Source organism: Rhinopithecus bieti, unplaced genomic scaffold (genome assembly GCF_001698545.2).
Source record: "Rhinopithecus bieti isolate Rb0 unplaced genomic scaffold, ASM169854v2 scaffold_31823, whole genome shotgun sequence".
In the NCBI taxonomy this organism is placed as follows: Eukaryota; Metazoa; Chordata; class Mammalia; order Primates; family Cercopithecidae; genus Rhinopithecus; species Rhinopithecus bieti.
In genome coordinates this window covers 1498819-1515940 of record NW_016814121.1, presented here as the reverse complement: position 1 = coordinate 1515940, position 17122 = coordinate 1498819, and the positions used below count along the sequence as shown (strand labels likewise).

The 17122-nt window shown below is 51.6% G+C and overlaps 1 protein-coding gene across 1 annotated transcript in view; it reads left to right on the top strand.

Annotated features, from left to right (window-relative positions):
- NTNG2 (netrin G2) overlaps nucleotides 1-17122 on the top strand; it is an 82677-nt gene that overhangs the window by 47961 nt on the left and 17594 nt on the right. The window contains 1 exon segment of the mRNA XM_017849890.1: nucleotides 15490-15662. Within this exon segment, the coding sequence (XP_017705379.1) occupies nucleotides 15490-15662 (173 nt within the window).

Genomic DNA, 17122 nt, shown 5'->3' with positions numbered 1-17122 from the left:
AGCATTTGTCCACATTACCGTGGAAAAGCCAGGCTGCACCAGGTGACCGACCCAGACCGCCCAGACCTCCCCTCTGTCCCCACAGCTCTGCCGTTGGTTCCCTGCTTTCTCAGGGTCTCAGGTTTGAACGGCAGTCCTTTGACCCAAACGATCTCAAGTTCTCTGCCATCCAACAGCCTCCTTCCCTGTCGTGCCCGAGGCTCCCCCATCCCGTGAATTAGCTACAAGTCCAGTTTGCTACCATGTTCCTTTCACCATGATCCTCAAATCCGTGTGTCCTCTGGTCACTTGTTACCTCTTAATCAAGCTGGCCTCTGCAGGCTTCCCTCCTGACCATTTGTTGCTCCTCCGGCTGCTGCCCATCTCTCCACACTGCTTGCCCGAGCCAAGGACACATTTCTCCCAACCCCGCAAAGAAGACCAAGACCCCCAGGTCACAGTGTTTCATGACACCTTGACTCAGGCCTGGGCATAGCAGATGGGAATTACCATGTAGAAAAGAAGGACTTGAGGCTGGGCACGGTGGCTCATGCCTGTAACCCCAGCACTTTGGGAGGGCGGATCACCTGAGGTCGGGAGTTCGAGACCAGCCTGGCCAACACGGTGAAACCCTCATCTTGACTAAAAATACAAAAATAAAAAAAAAAACTTTTAAATTAGCTGAGCAGAGTGGTGCGTGCCTGTAATCCTGGAAACTCAGGAGGCTGAGGCAGGAGAATCACTTGAACTTGGGAGGCGGAGGTTGCAGTGAGCCGAGATCACGCCGTTGCACTCCAGCCTGGGTGATGACAGAGCAAGACTCTGTCTTAAAAAAAACATTTTAAAAAAAGGACTTGAGAGGATTTCCATTAGTCATCACCAACCTCGAGGCTGTCCATCCGTTGGCCATGGCCACCCACTGGCTGGGGAGGGGAAGCCCCTTGGCCATGTGAGCCCCCAGCCCCCTCCCAGGGTGGCATCCTTCCTCACTGCGGTCCAGGCCCACAACCCCAGCTCTGTGAGTCCTCAGGAATGTAACGCCCTTGTTGCTTCAGCCTCCTCCTTCATCCTGCAGAACACGCCAGCCTGCCGGGCGAGCATCTCCAGGCCAACGTAAGATCTGAGATTTGCTTTAGGTTATTTTGTCCATAACCCAGAAGCTCATGAAAAATGTTTTCCAAAACAAAAGAACACTGTTCACCCAAAGATAAATGCACTATCTGGCAAGAGAAATTGGAAAACATTGCTGGCTGCTTTAAAATAGTACTCTAACTTTAGCCCCCAAGGTACCAGAGCTCTTCGAGGCCAGTCTCAGTATACCCGACATGTAATCATGTGGGGATGGGTGGTAACATACCATGAAAGAAGGACTAAGCAATGTGATTAATGACCAGCAACCCCCATGGTCCTACAAGGAGGTGCTTTGAGAGAAGTTGGGGACTAGCTCTCCCCGCCCAGCACCTGCCCACCCCAGTTCAGAGCCATCGCCATGAACCCTCTAAAATCCCTGTGAGGCTTTGCCTTTGCAGGGAGCCAGCCCTGGGGCATCCTCCTTCCTGCCCAGCTCTGGCACCATCCCTGGCTCGCTCACCCAAACTCACCGCTTCCTCCATCGTTCCCCCCAAGGAGTGGATGACATCACTCTTTCCGGCAGCCAGGAGTTGACCTACATTCCACCCGCCCTCCTGTCTGGGAGACTCTCCAAACCCCCCGCTCCTCTCTCCCTGGGAGGAGGGAAGGGCCCCGCTCACGATTTTTGTGGAGTGACGGTGCCAGGCCCGGGTCCAGATGGTGCCCCCGCAGCAGCTCCTAGGCACTGCCTGCCCCTCCCCGCAGGGCAGGGCACGCTCCCTCCTGGCACGGGCCAGGGTCCCCGTCATCCTTCATGTGGCTGTCGGGCCCCCAGCTGAGCCTGCAATGTTTCCTGGAGAACTGTTGTCTGGACTGAGCTTTCCCCTGGAAGTGAAGCCGGGTGCTGCCTCCTAACAGTTGTGGTCTCCGGGGGCTTAGTAGGGACTTGTCAATTCAAGAAAAAGGGAAACTTAGCTGAGAAGCTGGCTGTGACTCTGTCCTTGCTGGTAGCAGGGCCAGCATCCAGCAAGCGAGTGAGTGCGCCCCATGTCAGGCCGTGAGAGAAGTCAGGGTCCGGGCAGAGGGGCCAGACAGCCACACGGGTGAGCAAGGTAGCAGGTGGGCCTGCCAGATGAAAGACAGGATGCCCAGTTAAACCTGAATTTCAGATAAACAAGGGAATCATTGTTTTTTTAGGATAAGTATGTCCCAAATATCTCATGGAATATACTTATACTAACAAAATCAGTAGTTATTTATCTAAAAAAATTTTTTTTAGAGACAGGGTCTTGCTCTGTCACCCAGGGTGAAGAGCAGCGCAGTAGCACAGTCACGGCTCACTGCAGCCTCAACCTCCTGGACTCAAGCGATCTTCCTGTCTCCGCCTCCTAAGTAGCTAGGAAGATAGATGCTCACCACCATGCCCTGATAAATTTAGAGTTTTTTAAAATTTTTTGTAGAGATGGGGGTCTCACTATGTTACCCAGGCTGGTCTCAAACTCTGGTTGTCAGGTAATCCTCCTGCCTGGGTCTTCCAGAGTGTTCGGATTACAAGCATGAGCCGCCATACCGGGCCTAAAATTCAAACGTAACTCTGTGTCCTGTATTTTTATTTCAGAAATCTGCCAATCATTGTGGCACGGGGCTCTGTGGGGCAATGACCCTGAGAGGCCAGTGAGGGCTGGGCATGGTGGCTTATACCTGTAATTCCAGCACTTTGGGAGGCTAAGGTGGGTGGATCATTTGAGGTCAAGAGTTCGAGACCAGCCTGGCCAACGTGGTGGAACCCCATCTCTACTAAAAATACTAAAATTAGCCGGGTGTGGTGGTGGGAACCTGTAATCCCAGCCATTCGGGAGGCTGAGGCAGGATAATTGCTTGAACCCAGGAGGCGGAGGTTGAAGGGAGCTAAGATCAAACCGCTGCACTCCAGTCTAGATGACAAAGCGAGATTCCATCTCAAAATAAGTAAATAAATAAAGGATAAATACTTGGCAATATATTACTGACTCCTCCAAGAGGCCAGTGGGTGTGTCACCCCTTGTGGGCGGCCCCAGGGGTCTGGAGAATGAGTTGATTATCTCTATCTGGGGGACCTGCAGGCTGCGGAGAGAGGCTCTGGGGTGGATGTTGGAGGGGACAGCCCTTGTCCCCCCCAAGGGCCCTGCCCTTGGGGCCAGGCACCTCGGGGCTGCCAGGTAAGGCCCATCTTTGCACCTGGGAGCCCCTGTACTCTCATCTCCATCCCTCCCTCTATCACCTGTTGGCTGTTGACAATAGCAGCAATAATAATAGCTGACATTTCCAGAAGGCTTGCTCTGTGCCAGACCCAGTGCTGAGCACTCGAGGGTACCAGCTCAGCTCGACCCCTGACAGCCCTGCCACGTGGAAACAGCCACTTCCTAGGGTTACAGGACGCTGACTGATTCCCCAAGGCTGGTCACCTTCCTGCCTTTGCCCAGCTTGAGGGGTCAGAGGCTTTTTTTTTTTTTTTTTTGCGACGGAGTCTTGCTCTGTCGCCCCAGGCTGGAGTGCAGTGGCTGGATCTCAGCTCACTGCAAGCTCCGCCTCCCGGGTTTACACCATTCTCCTGCCTCAGCCTCCCGAGTAGCTGGGACTACAGACGCCCGCCACCACGCCCAGCTAGTTTTGTGTGTTTTTTTTAGTAGAGACGGGTTTCACCCTGTTAGCCAGGATGGTCTCGATCTCCTGACCTCATGATCCGCTCGTGATCTCGGTCTCCCAAAGTGCTGGGATTACAGGCTTGAGCCACCGCGCCCGGCCGAGGGGTCAGAGGTTTGAACCCATCTGTCTGGCCACCATGCAACCTGATGCTGCAGCCCAGCCGTGACACTCACCGGCCTTTAACCCAGTAGGTACCCCGTGCCGGATGCTGCACAGAGAGCTCCCTCGCATTATCGCCTTCCTCCCTTGCTTCTTTCTGCATACATTGAACGCCTTCTCTGTGCCAGGCAGTGTGTTAGACATTGACCAAAAATTAAACCTAGAGAAGTGACTTGCTCAAGGTCACCTAGCAAATCAGTAGCAAAACCTGGGTGAGAATCTGCCTGCTGACTCAGCCTCTCTCTCTCTCTCTCTCTCTCTCTCTCTCTCTCTCTCTCTCTCTCTCTCTCTCTCTCTCTCTCTGTGTGTGTGTGTGTGTGTGTGTGTGTGTGTGTGTGTGTGTGTGTGTGTGTCCGTCCCATGGAGCCTTCCTGCTGCTGTCTGAAGAGCTAAAGCCGTGGGATTCTGCAATGGAGCAGGGGTGGAGAGGAAACAGCCCTGGTGGCCTGGGAGGGGTCTGCCTCATGGGCTGGCCAGCTTGCCCTGTCTCTATGTTCATTATTAAATCATCCTTTCTGATGGATGAGCTGAAAAGCGCTGTGTCGGGGGATCAGGTGGCCCAGGTGATGGTTTTCTGTGAGATTGATGGTTCCTGAGGGTCAAATTCAGAGAGCAATCCCTTGGGAAAATTGATCCCACAGAAGAAGGGGAACTATCTGGGCTGGAGTGCAGCCAGGAGCCCAGACTGCCCACCCAGGTCCAGACCCAGACTGCCCACCCAGGTCCAGACCCAGACTGCCCACCCAGGTCCACATCCAGACTGCCCACCCAGGTCCAGATCCAGGCAGAGGCTGGTGCCGGGAGGGCATGTGGCAAAGGGGGCTTCTTTCTTCTTCTGTGGCTGCATTTCCTTGGCCGTGGCTTGGCCACAGAATTGGTAAGCAGGGCCATGGATGGCAGGCATGGGGACATCTGGCTTAGTGGCCCCTTTCCTGGCCTTCTTTGTCCCCATGGTATGGACGCAAAGCCAGCACTGAGAGAGACGCAGGGGGCAGGGGGCTGTGAGATCCAGCTTTAGTGCCATGCAGCCCTGGGTGCCAAGCCTGCTTCTTCTACCCAGAGCCCTGGCCCTTGACCCATCTGAGTCTCACATTCTCACCTGTAAAGTGGGAAGGGCAGCGCCTTCTGGGTTTTCACGAGGATTTGGTTAAGAATGCGTGGCGTCCGTCCACGTGTGAGCGCTCGGCAAATTATTTCTATGTGCTTGCTTATTTATTTCATTTACTTCATCTCCCAAGGGCCTTCCAGAATAGGGGAGAGAAATCACAGAAGGCCGGCAGCCTGACGCAGGGAGGGGAAGGGTGTGCCTGTGTCTGGGGGACCTGTGGGGTGGCTGCAGTTCCAGGAGCCTGTGTCTGTCCAAGAGCCAGCACACTGAGACTCTTCAGGCTCTGCCCTCTGCCTACTTGAGACACTTCCTAAAGTGGGGTTCACCAGCTGTGTGACCTTGGGCAAGTTGCTTAACTTCTCTTGCCTCGTTTCCTTGTCTGTGAAATAGAGATAGTAGTAGTATACTCTGCATAAGCTTCCTATGAAGAGGTGATAACTTCACTCATTGAAAGCTCTGAGGATCCCTGGCTCTAGGAGCTCCTAAGTATAAGAAATGGAAAACTGGCATGTCCTGGGCACCTGTTTTGTCTTATGCAAGAGCTTTGTAGACTATCTCGCAGCTGATCCTTCCAACAACTCCATGAGGCAGGTGTTACTGCCATCCTTATTTTACAGATTAGGAAACTGAGGCCGAGTGAAATTCAGCAACTTTCCTGAGGTCACACAGTCGTTGGCAGAAGATCCCAGGCCAGTGGGGCCCGGGGGATGGGGCTACCATCTCACAGTCACCCAGAAAAACAAAAGGAAGGCACACAAACCCCAGCGGGCACCGCTCTGTGCCAGGGCTTTTGTTTCGTCCCAGCCGCGATGAGCGTGGGTGATGTGGCCGGTGCGGTCCACATGTCTCCTCAGGGCCAGGGTCACTGGTGTTCGTAGCAGCCTGTGGCATATGCAAGATATTGTTTCCTGCTCTTCAGGTGAGAAAAGTGAGACTCGGTTGGTTAAGAATTTGTGCAGGCGGCCGGGCGCGGTGGCTCAAGCCTGTAATCCCAGCACTTTGGGAGGCCGAGACGGGTGGATCATGAGGTCAGGAGATCGAGACCATCCTGGCTAACACGGTGAAACCCCGTCTCTACTAAAAAAAACCAAAAAAACAAAAAACTAGCCGGGCGTGGTGGCGGGCTCCTGTAGTCCCAGCTACTCGGGAGGCTGACGCAGGAGAATGGCAAAAACCTGGGAGGCGGAGCTTGCAGTGAGCTGAGATCCAGCCACTGCACTCCAGCCTGGGCGACAGAGCGAGACTCCGTCTCAAAAAAAAAAAAATTGTGCAGGCCACACAGCTGTGTGCAACATGAGCCTGGCAGAAGCCCCGCCCAACAGCACCACGAGGGCTCCCAGCTTCTGCCACATGGGCCACCCAGGAACGCAGACACTAAGTTTGGCTCTGAATTGAGCTGCCTGGATTCAAGTCCTGCCTCTGCCCCTTACCAACTGTGGAACCTCAGGCAGCTCACTTCACCACCCCAGGTCTCAGTTTCCCCATCTGCACAATGGAGATAATAATGACATGTCATTTGGAGGACTGCTGTGAAGGGCTGTTGTGCTAATTTGGGTGGCACTCTCAGAACAGTTCTTCATGCAAAGTGAGCACTCACACCTCAGCTCTCTACCCAGGAGCCTTCCTTTGAGGCACAATGTGATAGGGTTTTTTGTTTGTTTGTTTGTTTGTTTGTTGAGACCAAGTGTTGCTCTTGTCCCCCAGGCTGGAGTGCAATGGTGCGATCTCGGCTCACTGCAACCTCCACCTCTTGGGTTCAAGTGATTCTTCTGCCTCAGTCTCCCGAGTAACTGGGATTACAGGCACCTGCCACCACACCTGGCTAATGTTTATAGTTTTAGTAGATGGGATTTCACCGTGTTGGTCAGGCTGGTCTTGAACTCCTGACCTCAGGTGATCCGCCCACCTCAGCCTCCCAAAGTGCTGGGATTACAGGCATGAGCCACCATGCCTGGTCACAATGTGATAGGTTTATACAAATAGGAAAACAAATCTCCGAAGATTTTTAGGAGAGATACTGCAAGAAAAGCCTGTAAGCTGTCAGCATGCAGGTAAGCCCTTCACTGTTTCCACACACCCCATTCATTCATTCACTCACAGCTTTAGCCAGATGTGATTCACACATACAATCCACACATTTAAAGCATACAATTCAGTCGCTTTTAGGTTATTCACAGAGTTGTGCAACCATCACCACAGCAGATTTTAGAACATTTCCATCACCCTAAAAAGACACTCTGGCCAGGCGTGGTGGCACATGCCTGTAATCCCAGCTACTTGGGAGGCTGAGCCAGGAGAATCACTTGAACCTGGGAGGCAGAGTTACAGTGAGCTGTGATCGTGCCACTGCACTCAGCCTGGGGAACAGAGCAAGACGCTGTCTCAAAAAAAAAAAAAAAAAAGAAAAAAAAAAAAAAATGCCATCTACTTATCCTAGACATTTTGTGTAAATGAAATTATATAATATGGCTGGGCCCAGTGCTTCACGCCTATAATCTCAGCACTTTGGGAGGCCCTACCGGGAGGATCACTTGAGGTCAGGAGTTCAAGACTAGCCTGGCCAACATGGCAAAACCCCGTCTCTACTAAAAACACAAAAATTAGCCAGGTGTGGTGGTGGGCGCCTGTAATCCCAGCTGCTCAGGAGGCTGAGGGAAGAGAATCACTTTAACCTAGGAGGCGGAGGTTGCAGTGAGCCAACATCATGCCATTGCCCTCCAGCCTGGGTGACAGAGCAAGACTGCATCTAAAAAAGAAAAAAGAAAGAAAAAAAGAAAGAAAGAAAAGGAAGGGAGGGAGGGAGGGAGGGAGGGAGGGAAAGGAAAGAAGAAAGAAGGAAAGAAAGAAAAAGAAAGAAAGAGAAAGAAATTATACAATACGTAGCCTTTCATCACTGACTGCTTTCACTTGGCATAATGTTTTCAAGGTTCATCCATGTCATAATGTGGATCAGTATTTCATTTCTTTTTATGGCTGTATAGTATTCCATTGCCTGTTTACACCACATTTTTTTTCCTGTTGATGGACATTGGGTTGTTCCCCCCTTTTGACTATTATTAGCAATGCTGCTACCAACATTCGTGTACACATTTTGTGTCCCTTTCTCTTGGTTATATACCTAGGTAGAATTACTGGGTAACTCACAGTTCACCTTTTGCAGAACTTCCAGACCACTTTCCAAAGCAGCTGCACAATTTTACATTCCCACCAGCAGCGTATGAGGGTTCTGATTTCTCTGCATCATCACCAGCAGGTGATTATCTGTCTCTTTGACTCTGCCTCTCCTGGCAAGTGTGAAGTGGTATCTCATTATGGCTTTGGTTTGCATTTCCCTGATGGCTGTGATGTTGAGCATCTTTTCGTCTGCTTCTTGGACATTTGTATGCCTTCTTCGGAGAAATGTCCGTGCAGATCCTTTCCTCATTTTAAAAACTGGATTATTTGTCATTTTATTATTGAGTTTTAAGTGTTCATTAGATGTTCTAGATGTAAGTTCCTTTTTAGCTATGTCATGACTTGCAAATTTTTCTCCCATTCTGTGGGTTGTCTTTTCACTTTCCTGACAGTGTCCTCTGGAGTACAACAATATTTAGTTTTGATGAAGTCTAATTTATCTGTTTTTTTCTTCTGTTGCTTTTGCTTTTGGCATCCTGTCTAAGAAACCATTGCTTAATTCAAGGTCATGAACATTTGCTGCTATGTTTCCTTTTTTTTTTTTTTTTTTTTTTTTTTTCTGAGACACAGAGTCTCGTTCTGTGCTCAGGCCAGAGGCCAGGGTGGCCTGACCTCATGCTTCTAAATAACATTTCTAAAACATGGACTTTAGGCCAGGTGCAGTGGCTCACACCTGCCATCTCAGCTCGCTGCAACCTCTGCCTCCTGGGTTCAAGTGATTCTCATGCCTCAAGACCTCCCAAGTAGCTGGGATTACAGGCACCCACACCCACACCTGGCTAATTTTTGTGTTTTTAGTAGAGATGAGGTTTCACTATGTTGACCAACTTCAACTCCTGACCTCAGGTGATCTGCCTGCCTCAGCCTCCCAAAGTGCTGAGATTACAGGCGTGAGCCACCGTGCCTGGCTCCCTACGTTTCCATCTAAGAGTTTTCTAGTTTGCAGGTCTTTGATCCATTTTGAGTTAAATTTTTCTATGTGGTGTGAAGGATCCAACTTCATTCTTTTTATGTGGGTTTCCCATATTCTTTATTTATTTATCTAATAATTTCTTTAAATTAATATACTTTAAAATTTGGCCTCACTTAGGTAGTATTTTTGAGATCCCAGGTCTTATGAGTTTGACATTTAAAAAAACGTACTGTGTATTCAAAAACAGATAATAGCCTGCGAAGCTGTTTTACAGTCTGTGTGCCCATCTCCCCAGTCATCTGGTACACCCCACTTTGGGAGCCAATGCTGATCGTGAGTTTTATGGAGAGGGAGAGTGTAGCAGGGGCTGATTGGAGGTAGAGGTCGTGAAAGGCCTCCCTGAAGAAGCGGCATTTGGCCTAGAATCTCTCACCACCCCTAAGTATTAGCTCTAGGAGAAGGGGCGGAGCCTGTAGTACATTCCAGGCAGAGGGAACAGCATGTGCAAAGGCCCAGAGGAAAGCAAGATGAGAACATCTCTGGACAGAGACGTGGAGAGAGAGGCAAAGAGGAGAAGGCAGAGACATAGAGAAAGGTGCACTGAGAGAGTCAGAGAGGCCAAGAGGTCATACACAAACACCACGTCCACACACAGACACAGAGGCAGTGCCACTCACAATGACCTGCAAAAGTCAGGGAGACCAGAAGCACCCTCATTGACCAGGTGCCATGTCTGTGCCAGCCTTGCCAGCCTTTCCCCACACTGTGCCAGCTCCTCCCTGCAGCCCTGCCAGGAAGGGCAGTTCTCTCCTTTGGAAGAGGAAGCACTGTGATCATTCTGGGGCTCAGCCATGGAGTTGAAGAGGCCAGGACATCTTCTGCTGTTCCCGAGGAAGACAGGACTGATAGGAGGGGCTGGCCAGGATGGCGCCTGGGCAGAGCCAGCTGGGGAGGGACGTCTGGATTTGGGTCAGGAGAAACCAACTGTGTGACCTTGGGTGACTCCCCACCTGCACCACCCAGCCTGTCCAACTCCGACATCCAATGGCTACCTATTATCACCGTTACATTATGCTTCTTGGATTCAGCCGGTCTTCCATGCATCTTTACTAAGCCAAGGTCAATGTGATCACCCAAAGTTGATGGCAATCTTTTCTTTCTGTAGCTGATATCTAAAAATATCCCTTCTTCAGGCCAGCAGTGCAGAGCACATCCCCGGTTCCATACAGCTGCAGTGCTCCTCTCCAGCCAGCTCAGGGGGGTGTTAGATAGGAATTCAGAAGAAGGGAATTAAAACCTCCCCAGGTCAGATTTTGCAGACAAACTCTTGTTAGACAAAGTCAGACAGGTTTCTTCCCTGCAGGTCTTGTCAGAGCCTTTAATGTGCTGAGACGTACTATGACCCTCAGTGGAGTGAGGTGGGATCAAGGAGCAGATGTCAGGGGATTTGGAGAGCATCATATGCTTGACCAAAAAGGTTTAATCATGGGAACTTTCTGTGCCAAGCACCATCTCTGGGATCTGGCATCTCCAGAAAGAAGGGCCGCCCGTACCAATAGGTGTCTGCTGTCCCCCTCTGTGCCTCTCCCAGAGCTAAGCACATAGCAGTCCTGCAGCACGCGTGTGGCAATGGAGAGACGGGAATGCCAGGGAAAGAGTGAAGAGGCTTTTTAATGCTGTATTTATTTCAGCTTGGTGTTGCAGTAAAACCTCGGCAGGGTTAGTGTCCAGGCTCTCAGGGGAAGATGGAGTTAAAATAACACAGACTTCAGCGGTGGCTAGCACTGCTGGCCAGGGCTCTTGCCCTGCCTTGGAATTCTGTTCCAGAGAATTCCAGAGACGTCCTTCATCCTAGGAACTGAGCATCACAGCGCAGTGGACACATGTAACCTACAGCGGTGGGTTCCTGAGTACCGCCTCTCCCACGGCCTGTCCAGGGCCTACAGGATTCTCTCCTTCTCCTGGGAGGAAAGGCGTGAGCTCAGAAACCTGCCACCTTCTCCACCCTGGCCTGACCTCATGCTTCTAAATAACATTTCTAAGACATGGACTTTAGGCCAGGCACGGTGGCTCACACCTGTAATCCCAGTACTTGGGGAGGCTGAGGTGGGCAGATTGCTTGAACCCAAGAGTTTGAGACCAGCCTGGGCAACACAGGGAGCCCCATCTCCACAAAAAATAAAAATAGCTGGGCATGGTGGCACGAGACTGTGGTCCCAGCTACTCGGGAGGCTGAGGCGGGAGGATCGCTTGAGCCCGAGAGGCAGAAGTTGCAGTGAGCCAAGGTTTTGCCACGGCACTCCAACCTGGGTGACAGAGTGAGACCCTGTCTCAAAAAACAAAAGGATTCCATCACCTGGATGTACCGTAATTTCCCTAACCATTCTGCAGGATAATTTGAGGACAGAGAGAAGCCCCCAAGGAAGAAGGCAGCCCTGGTGACCAAAACTGGCAGATGGGGGTTACCTGGGAACCCCAGGGCTGGTGGATACAGGGGCCACTGTTTCCCCACCCAGATCCTTGCTCTGGAAGGCGCCCCCCAGAGGACCCTTCATTCCCAGTCAGATGGGGACAGAGGCGAGGCAGAGCCGAGGGAGGAGGGCTCAGATGAAGCACCTGGCGGGACTGAGATATGAGGGAGGCCGGATGCGAGGAGGGAGATTCGCAGCCTGTGGTGTCCAGGAGAATTTGGGGGGTGTGAGGTGAGAAAACAAAAACCCTCACCCAGCCCAGTGGAAGGGGAGCATGGAGAGAGAAGAAAATGCCAGTTACACATCCTCAAGACAATCTCTGAATGGACGAGAGCCAGTCAGGGGGATGCGGAAGCTGCAGTGAGCCAAGATTGTGCCATGGCACTCCGGCCTGGGTGACAGAGTGAGACTCTGTCCCAAAAAACAAAAAGATGCCGCGTACCCCAGGCGCAATGGGTGGGACCAGGTGCCCTGCCCTGGTCCAGGCCTGTATTCACGGGGTCTCACTGGTCTCTCCCTGCCCAGGCTTTTGTCTCCCAGACAAACCAATCTCCATGAAGCAGCCACAGCAATATAAAATACGGCCCAAGCAGGACACACTTAACCTGTCAAAGGCTTGCAGAGTAAAATCCCACCTCTGTCTCCTGGTCTGGCCTCCTCCACCCCCCAGCCTCGTTGCAGACCTCACGGGTGGAACGCCTTTCAACCCTAGGGCTTTCCTCATGCTCTTGCCTCTTTCTAGAAGGTTCTCCCCTTCTGGCCCAGCAACTTTTCATCCTCCTTCAGGTCTTAGTTTAAAACTGTTCTTCCTGAAAATCCTGGACTCCCTTAGTGCCTTCTTTGCACAACACATGGGCTCTTTTAACGGTTGAAATGAACACTTGAAGAGGTGTGTGATTCTTATTTTTATAATTAATAGACTTTATTTTTAGAGCAGTTTTAAGTTTACAGAAAATTGAGCAGATAGTACGGAAAATTCCCATTTCCCCACCACCCCTGCACAGTTTCCCCTATTGTGGAGTATATGTGTTACAATGATGAGCTAACACTGATACAGTAGCGTTCACTAGAGCCTGTTGTTTACATCAGGACACACTCTGTGTTGGACACTTCCGTGGGTTTTGCCATATGCATAATGCCAGGTATCTACCATTGTGGCATCATCAACAATGGTTTCACTACCCAAAAAATCCCTGTCTGCCACCTATTTATCCTCCCTCCCTGTCCCCTCCAATCACTGATTTTGTTCATTGTCTCCCAGCTAGACCCAAAGCACCGTCAGGGCAGGGAGCCATCTGCTTTGTTGACATTATACTCACTGTTCCCAGCTCAGAGCCCCTGCCACATAACAGGTGCCTGATAAATATTTTTCTTTGCATATTTTAATAAAAATAGGATTCTACTGAACCCATTGTTCTGCAATTTGCTTTTTCCAAATATTGACAATATATCTTGGAAATCTTCCCGTATCAGAATATAGAGCACACACTCTCTCTCTTTCACTTTTTGTTATGGAGAATTTCCAACACAAAAGAAGACAGAATCTGCTATGACGAACCTCTGTGTACCTCTCACCCGACTGCAGTTATCAACTAGTGAACCTTCCTGTTTCATCTGTACCTCTGCCCATCAGATAATTTCATCTGTAAATATTTCTGTGTGTAGCTGTCTCTCCTTTTTTTTCCTTTTTTTTTTTTTTTTTTTTTTTTGAGATGGAGTCTCGCTCTGTCTCCCAGGCTGGAGTACAGTGGTGCAATGGCTCACTGCAACCTCTGTCTCCTGGGTTCAAGTGATTCTCCTGCCTCAGCCTCCCAAGTAGCTGGGATTACCAGATACACCACCACACTTGGTTAATTTTGAATTTTTAGTGGAGATGGGGTTTCACCATGTTGGACAGACTGGTCTTGAATTCCTGACCTCAGGTGATCTGCCTGCCTTGGCCTCCCAAAGTGCTGGGATTACAGGTGTAAGCCACCACACCTGGCCCTTTTTTTTTCTTTTTTTTTTTTCTGGAGACAGAGTCTTGCTCTGTCTCCCAGGCTGGAGTGCAGTGATGCAAACATGGCTCACTGAAGCCTCGAACTCCTGGGCTCAAGGGATACTCCCGCCCTAGCCTCTTGAGTAGCTAGGACTGCAGGCATGCGCCACCGCACTGGCTAATTTTTTTATTTTTTGTAGAAACAGGATCTCACTATGTTACACAGGCTGGCCTCAAATTCCTGGGCTCAATCGATCCTCCTGCCTCAGCCTCCTTAGTGCTGGGATTATAGGTGTGCACCACCATGCCTGGCCTGTGTGGTTCTCTAAAAGATAAGGACTTTAAAAAACATAACCACAATATCATCATCACACCTAGTAAACATTAATTTAATATCATCTAATATAGGCAGTGTCCAAATTTCCAGTTATCCCATAAATATACGTTCCATTTGTTTGCGTGTTTGATTTTACAGGATGTTTGAACCAAGGGCCAGAGAGGCTTCACGTCTGCCATTAATTGGTATACTTTTGAGGTTTCTCCTGCTCTAGGTCCATCCTTTTTCCATATCAATTTTTTCTCCAGTCAACTCATCCCTTGAAAAAAGTGGGTATTACTGCCAGAGATTCCTCCAGTCCAGATCTTGCAGATGGCGTCCCCTGGTGTCATTTAGGGCGATGCTCTGTCCTCTGTCTTTTTTTTTTTTTTTTTTTTGAGACGGAGTCTCGCTCTGTCACCCAAACTGGAGTGCAGTGGCCGGATCTCAGCTCACTGCAAACTCCGCCTTTCGGGTTCACGCCATTCTCCTGCCTCAGCCTCCCAAGTAGCTGGGACTATAGGCGCCTGCCACCTCGCCCGGCTAGTTTTTTTGTATTTTTTAGTAGAGACGGGGTTTCACTGGGTTAGCCAGGATGGTCTCGATCTCCTGACCTTGTGATCCGCCTGTCTCGGCCTCCCAAAGTGCTGGGATTACAGGCTTGAGCCACCACGCCCGGCCATGTCCTCTGTCTCTCCTCTGTGCTCACAGCTCAGTCTAGAGGCTTGATCTGATTCAGGTTCAATTGCTTTGGCTTCGGGTGAGGGTGTGTTCTTCTAGAGACGCTCACTGTCTGCCGGCCTCGCAGTGGGAAATTCTGGGCTGGTGCGGCTCAGTGCCTGAAGCCATTCATTCATCAGGGACTGCAAATTCTCCTGTGAAATGCTTCTACAAAAAAGAAGCTTCCCCTCATCAACTTTCGGTTACCCCGAGGTGCAATTTATATAGGACAGGCAGGATAAATGCTTGATTCTTTCCCTTTATTTACCAGTTTTCGGAATAATGAGTCGCCTATAAATATTTGAATGAATGGATGAATAATACATGTGTGAATGAACTGATGGGGGTGTGGGAGTTGGAGGTTCTGTCACCCTCAAGGGTGTGGCCGTGGACCACAAGCTGACAGCAGAGGTCCAGCCCGAAGCCAGGTGCCTTTCCACACAGTGAGGCGCAGCCCGTGGCCAGGTGCCTTTCCACCACACAGTGAGGTGCAGCCCGTGGCCAGGTCCCTGTCTCCACCAGGGGCTGGCAGCAGCCTCTGCCACCCATCAACCCACCTCAGTCAAAAGCTAGGTGATCAGAAGCTGCATTACTAAGAATCTAGCATCTGGGACCAGGGAGTACCATCACTCTCCCCAACTGAGATGTGAGGAATCCTTGAAACCAGCATCGGAGCGGAGAGGAGAGCCGCGCAGTGAGTGCAGGGGTGGCCTTCGGAACACGGCGTTGATCTCTCCACAGGAAGGGGAATCAAGGAGTTTCTGGCCTAAAGGTTGGGCTGGTGGCCTCCAGGGTTTCTTCCTGGGTGGCCCAACACCCTCCTGAGCCCCTCCTGGGAGGCTCTCCTTTCCCCAGAGGCCAGGCCAGGCTGCCCACAAGCTCTCTGACATCTCTGCCCTCTCGGTGTCTCCCCAGGTGCAAGTGCAACCTGCACGCCAACCTGTGCTCCATGCGCGAGGGCAGCCTGCAGTGCGAGTGCGAGCACAACACCACCGGGCCCGACTGTGGCAAGTGCAAGAAGAATTTCCGCACCCGGTCCTGGCGGGCCGGCTCCTACCTGCCGCTGCCCCACGGCTCTCCCAACGCCTGTACGTGCCATTCCCCGGGGCCACAAGCCTGCATGGCTGTAGTCTTCCCCGCCCATCCATTCCAGGAGCTGTGGATCATACACACGCACACATACCTGCACACAGGCACATATGTGTGCACATGCACAGAAACATACGAGCATGCATGCACAGGCATGGGCATACATATAAATGCACAAAGACGTGCATGCACAGAAGCACACATGCATGCATGCCCCTCCACACACACACACTGTTCTACAGCTCCCAAGCACCAGGTCTTGTAGCAAGTCCCTCTGGCACACCTGCATCCCGCCGAACGCTAAGCTGCCCTTCCAGCCCTGGTCCGCAGGGAAACCCGAGATGAACAGCATTTCTGCAGCCCTTCCCCTTAACCCTGACGGCTGGCAGGAGGCCCCCGTGGGATGGCGGGGAGTGACGGGGTGGGACCCCCACTTCAGGTGAGGGGATCAGTAGCGTCATCCCTGATCATGAGCATCTCTGGGGTGTTTGGAGCAAGCCACAAAAGCCAAGTGCTTGCGTGTTCAGCACTTCCTCCATCCTCAGAGCAACCCCTGGGAGCTGAGCTCCTGTCATCCCATTTTACAGATGTGTCCTCTATGGCCTGCACCAGAGTCCCCGCATGTGCTCTCTGCCCACGCCTCTCCTGTCCTCACCCAGCCATGCCAGGGAGCCATCCTCAGGGTCTGCCCACTCGCATCTGCATCGTAGACCCCCTTCTGAGGACCCCCACTCAGGGGGGCCCCAGTGTAGTCCACGCTGTCTCCATGAAATCAGAATGCCAGGAAGCCCCTGGGCTGCAAGTGGAGAAGGCCACAGACTGTCCCTGGGGTGGGCTCTCCCTGACCCCCACCGCTGCCACTTTACGGATGCTGGCCGTTCTGAAGTGCGTGGTTGGTGCCCAAGGCCCTCCTAGGCACTTTGGGTATCTCGCTTCCACCTCACACAGCTCCACAGGGTGCAGTCCTTATTATGGTCCATTGTCCAGATGAGCAGACTGAGGCCCAGCAAACCTCAGGGCCCTCCCAGGTTTCACAGTGAGTTGCGTGCCAACGCCAGGGCTTAGGGCAGCTACTGGATCTGATGCCCACACCAGGCCTGGGAAGTGGGCTCCTGTACCCCATCTGGACATCCTCCCTCGACGGGTGGAAGATTTATGTGACTTTAGGCTGATCAAAGCTGAGAGCCATGTGCAAAGGCCATGACAGGCATGTCACACGTGTGCTGCAGCAGGCGGTGAGACAGGCCTTTGAAGGGGTGACTTGGCAGGCACCAAACAGCACTCTCGGGTCTTCAAAGGCACAAAGAGCGCTCCGGGGGCTGACAGCCCACTCCAGCCACTGCCTCCTCCCAGCTTGCCGTCCCCATCTCTTTGTGGTCCAAACCCTTTCCTGAGGTCTCTCTTTAGTGGCCGTCCCTCTCTCCCTGACTCACAAATTTGCTTCCCCTTTGTCTATCCT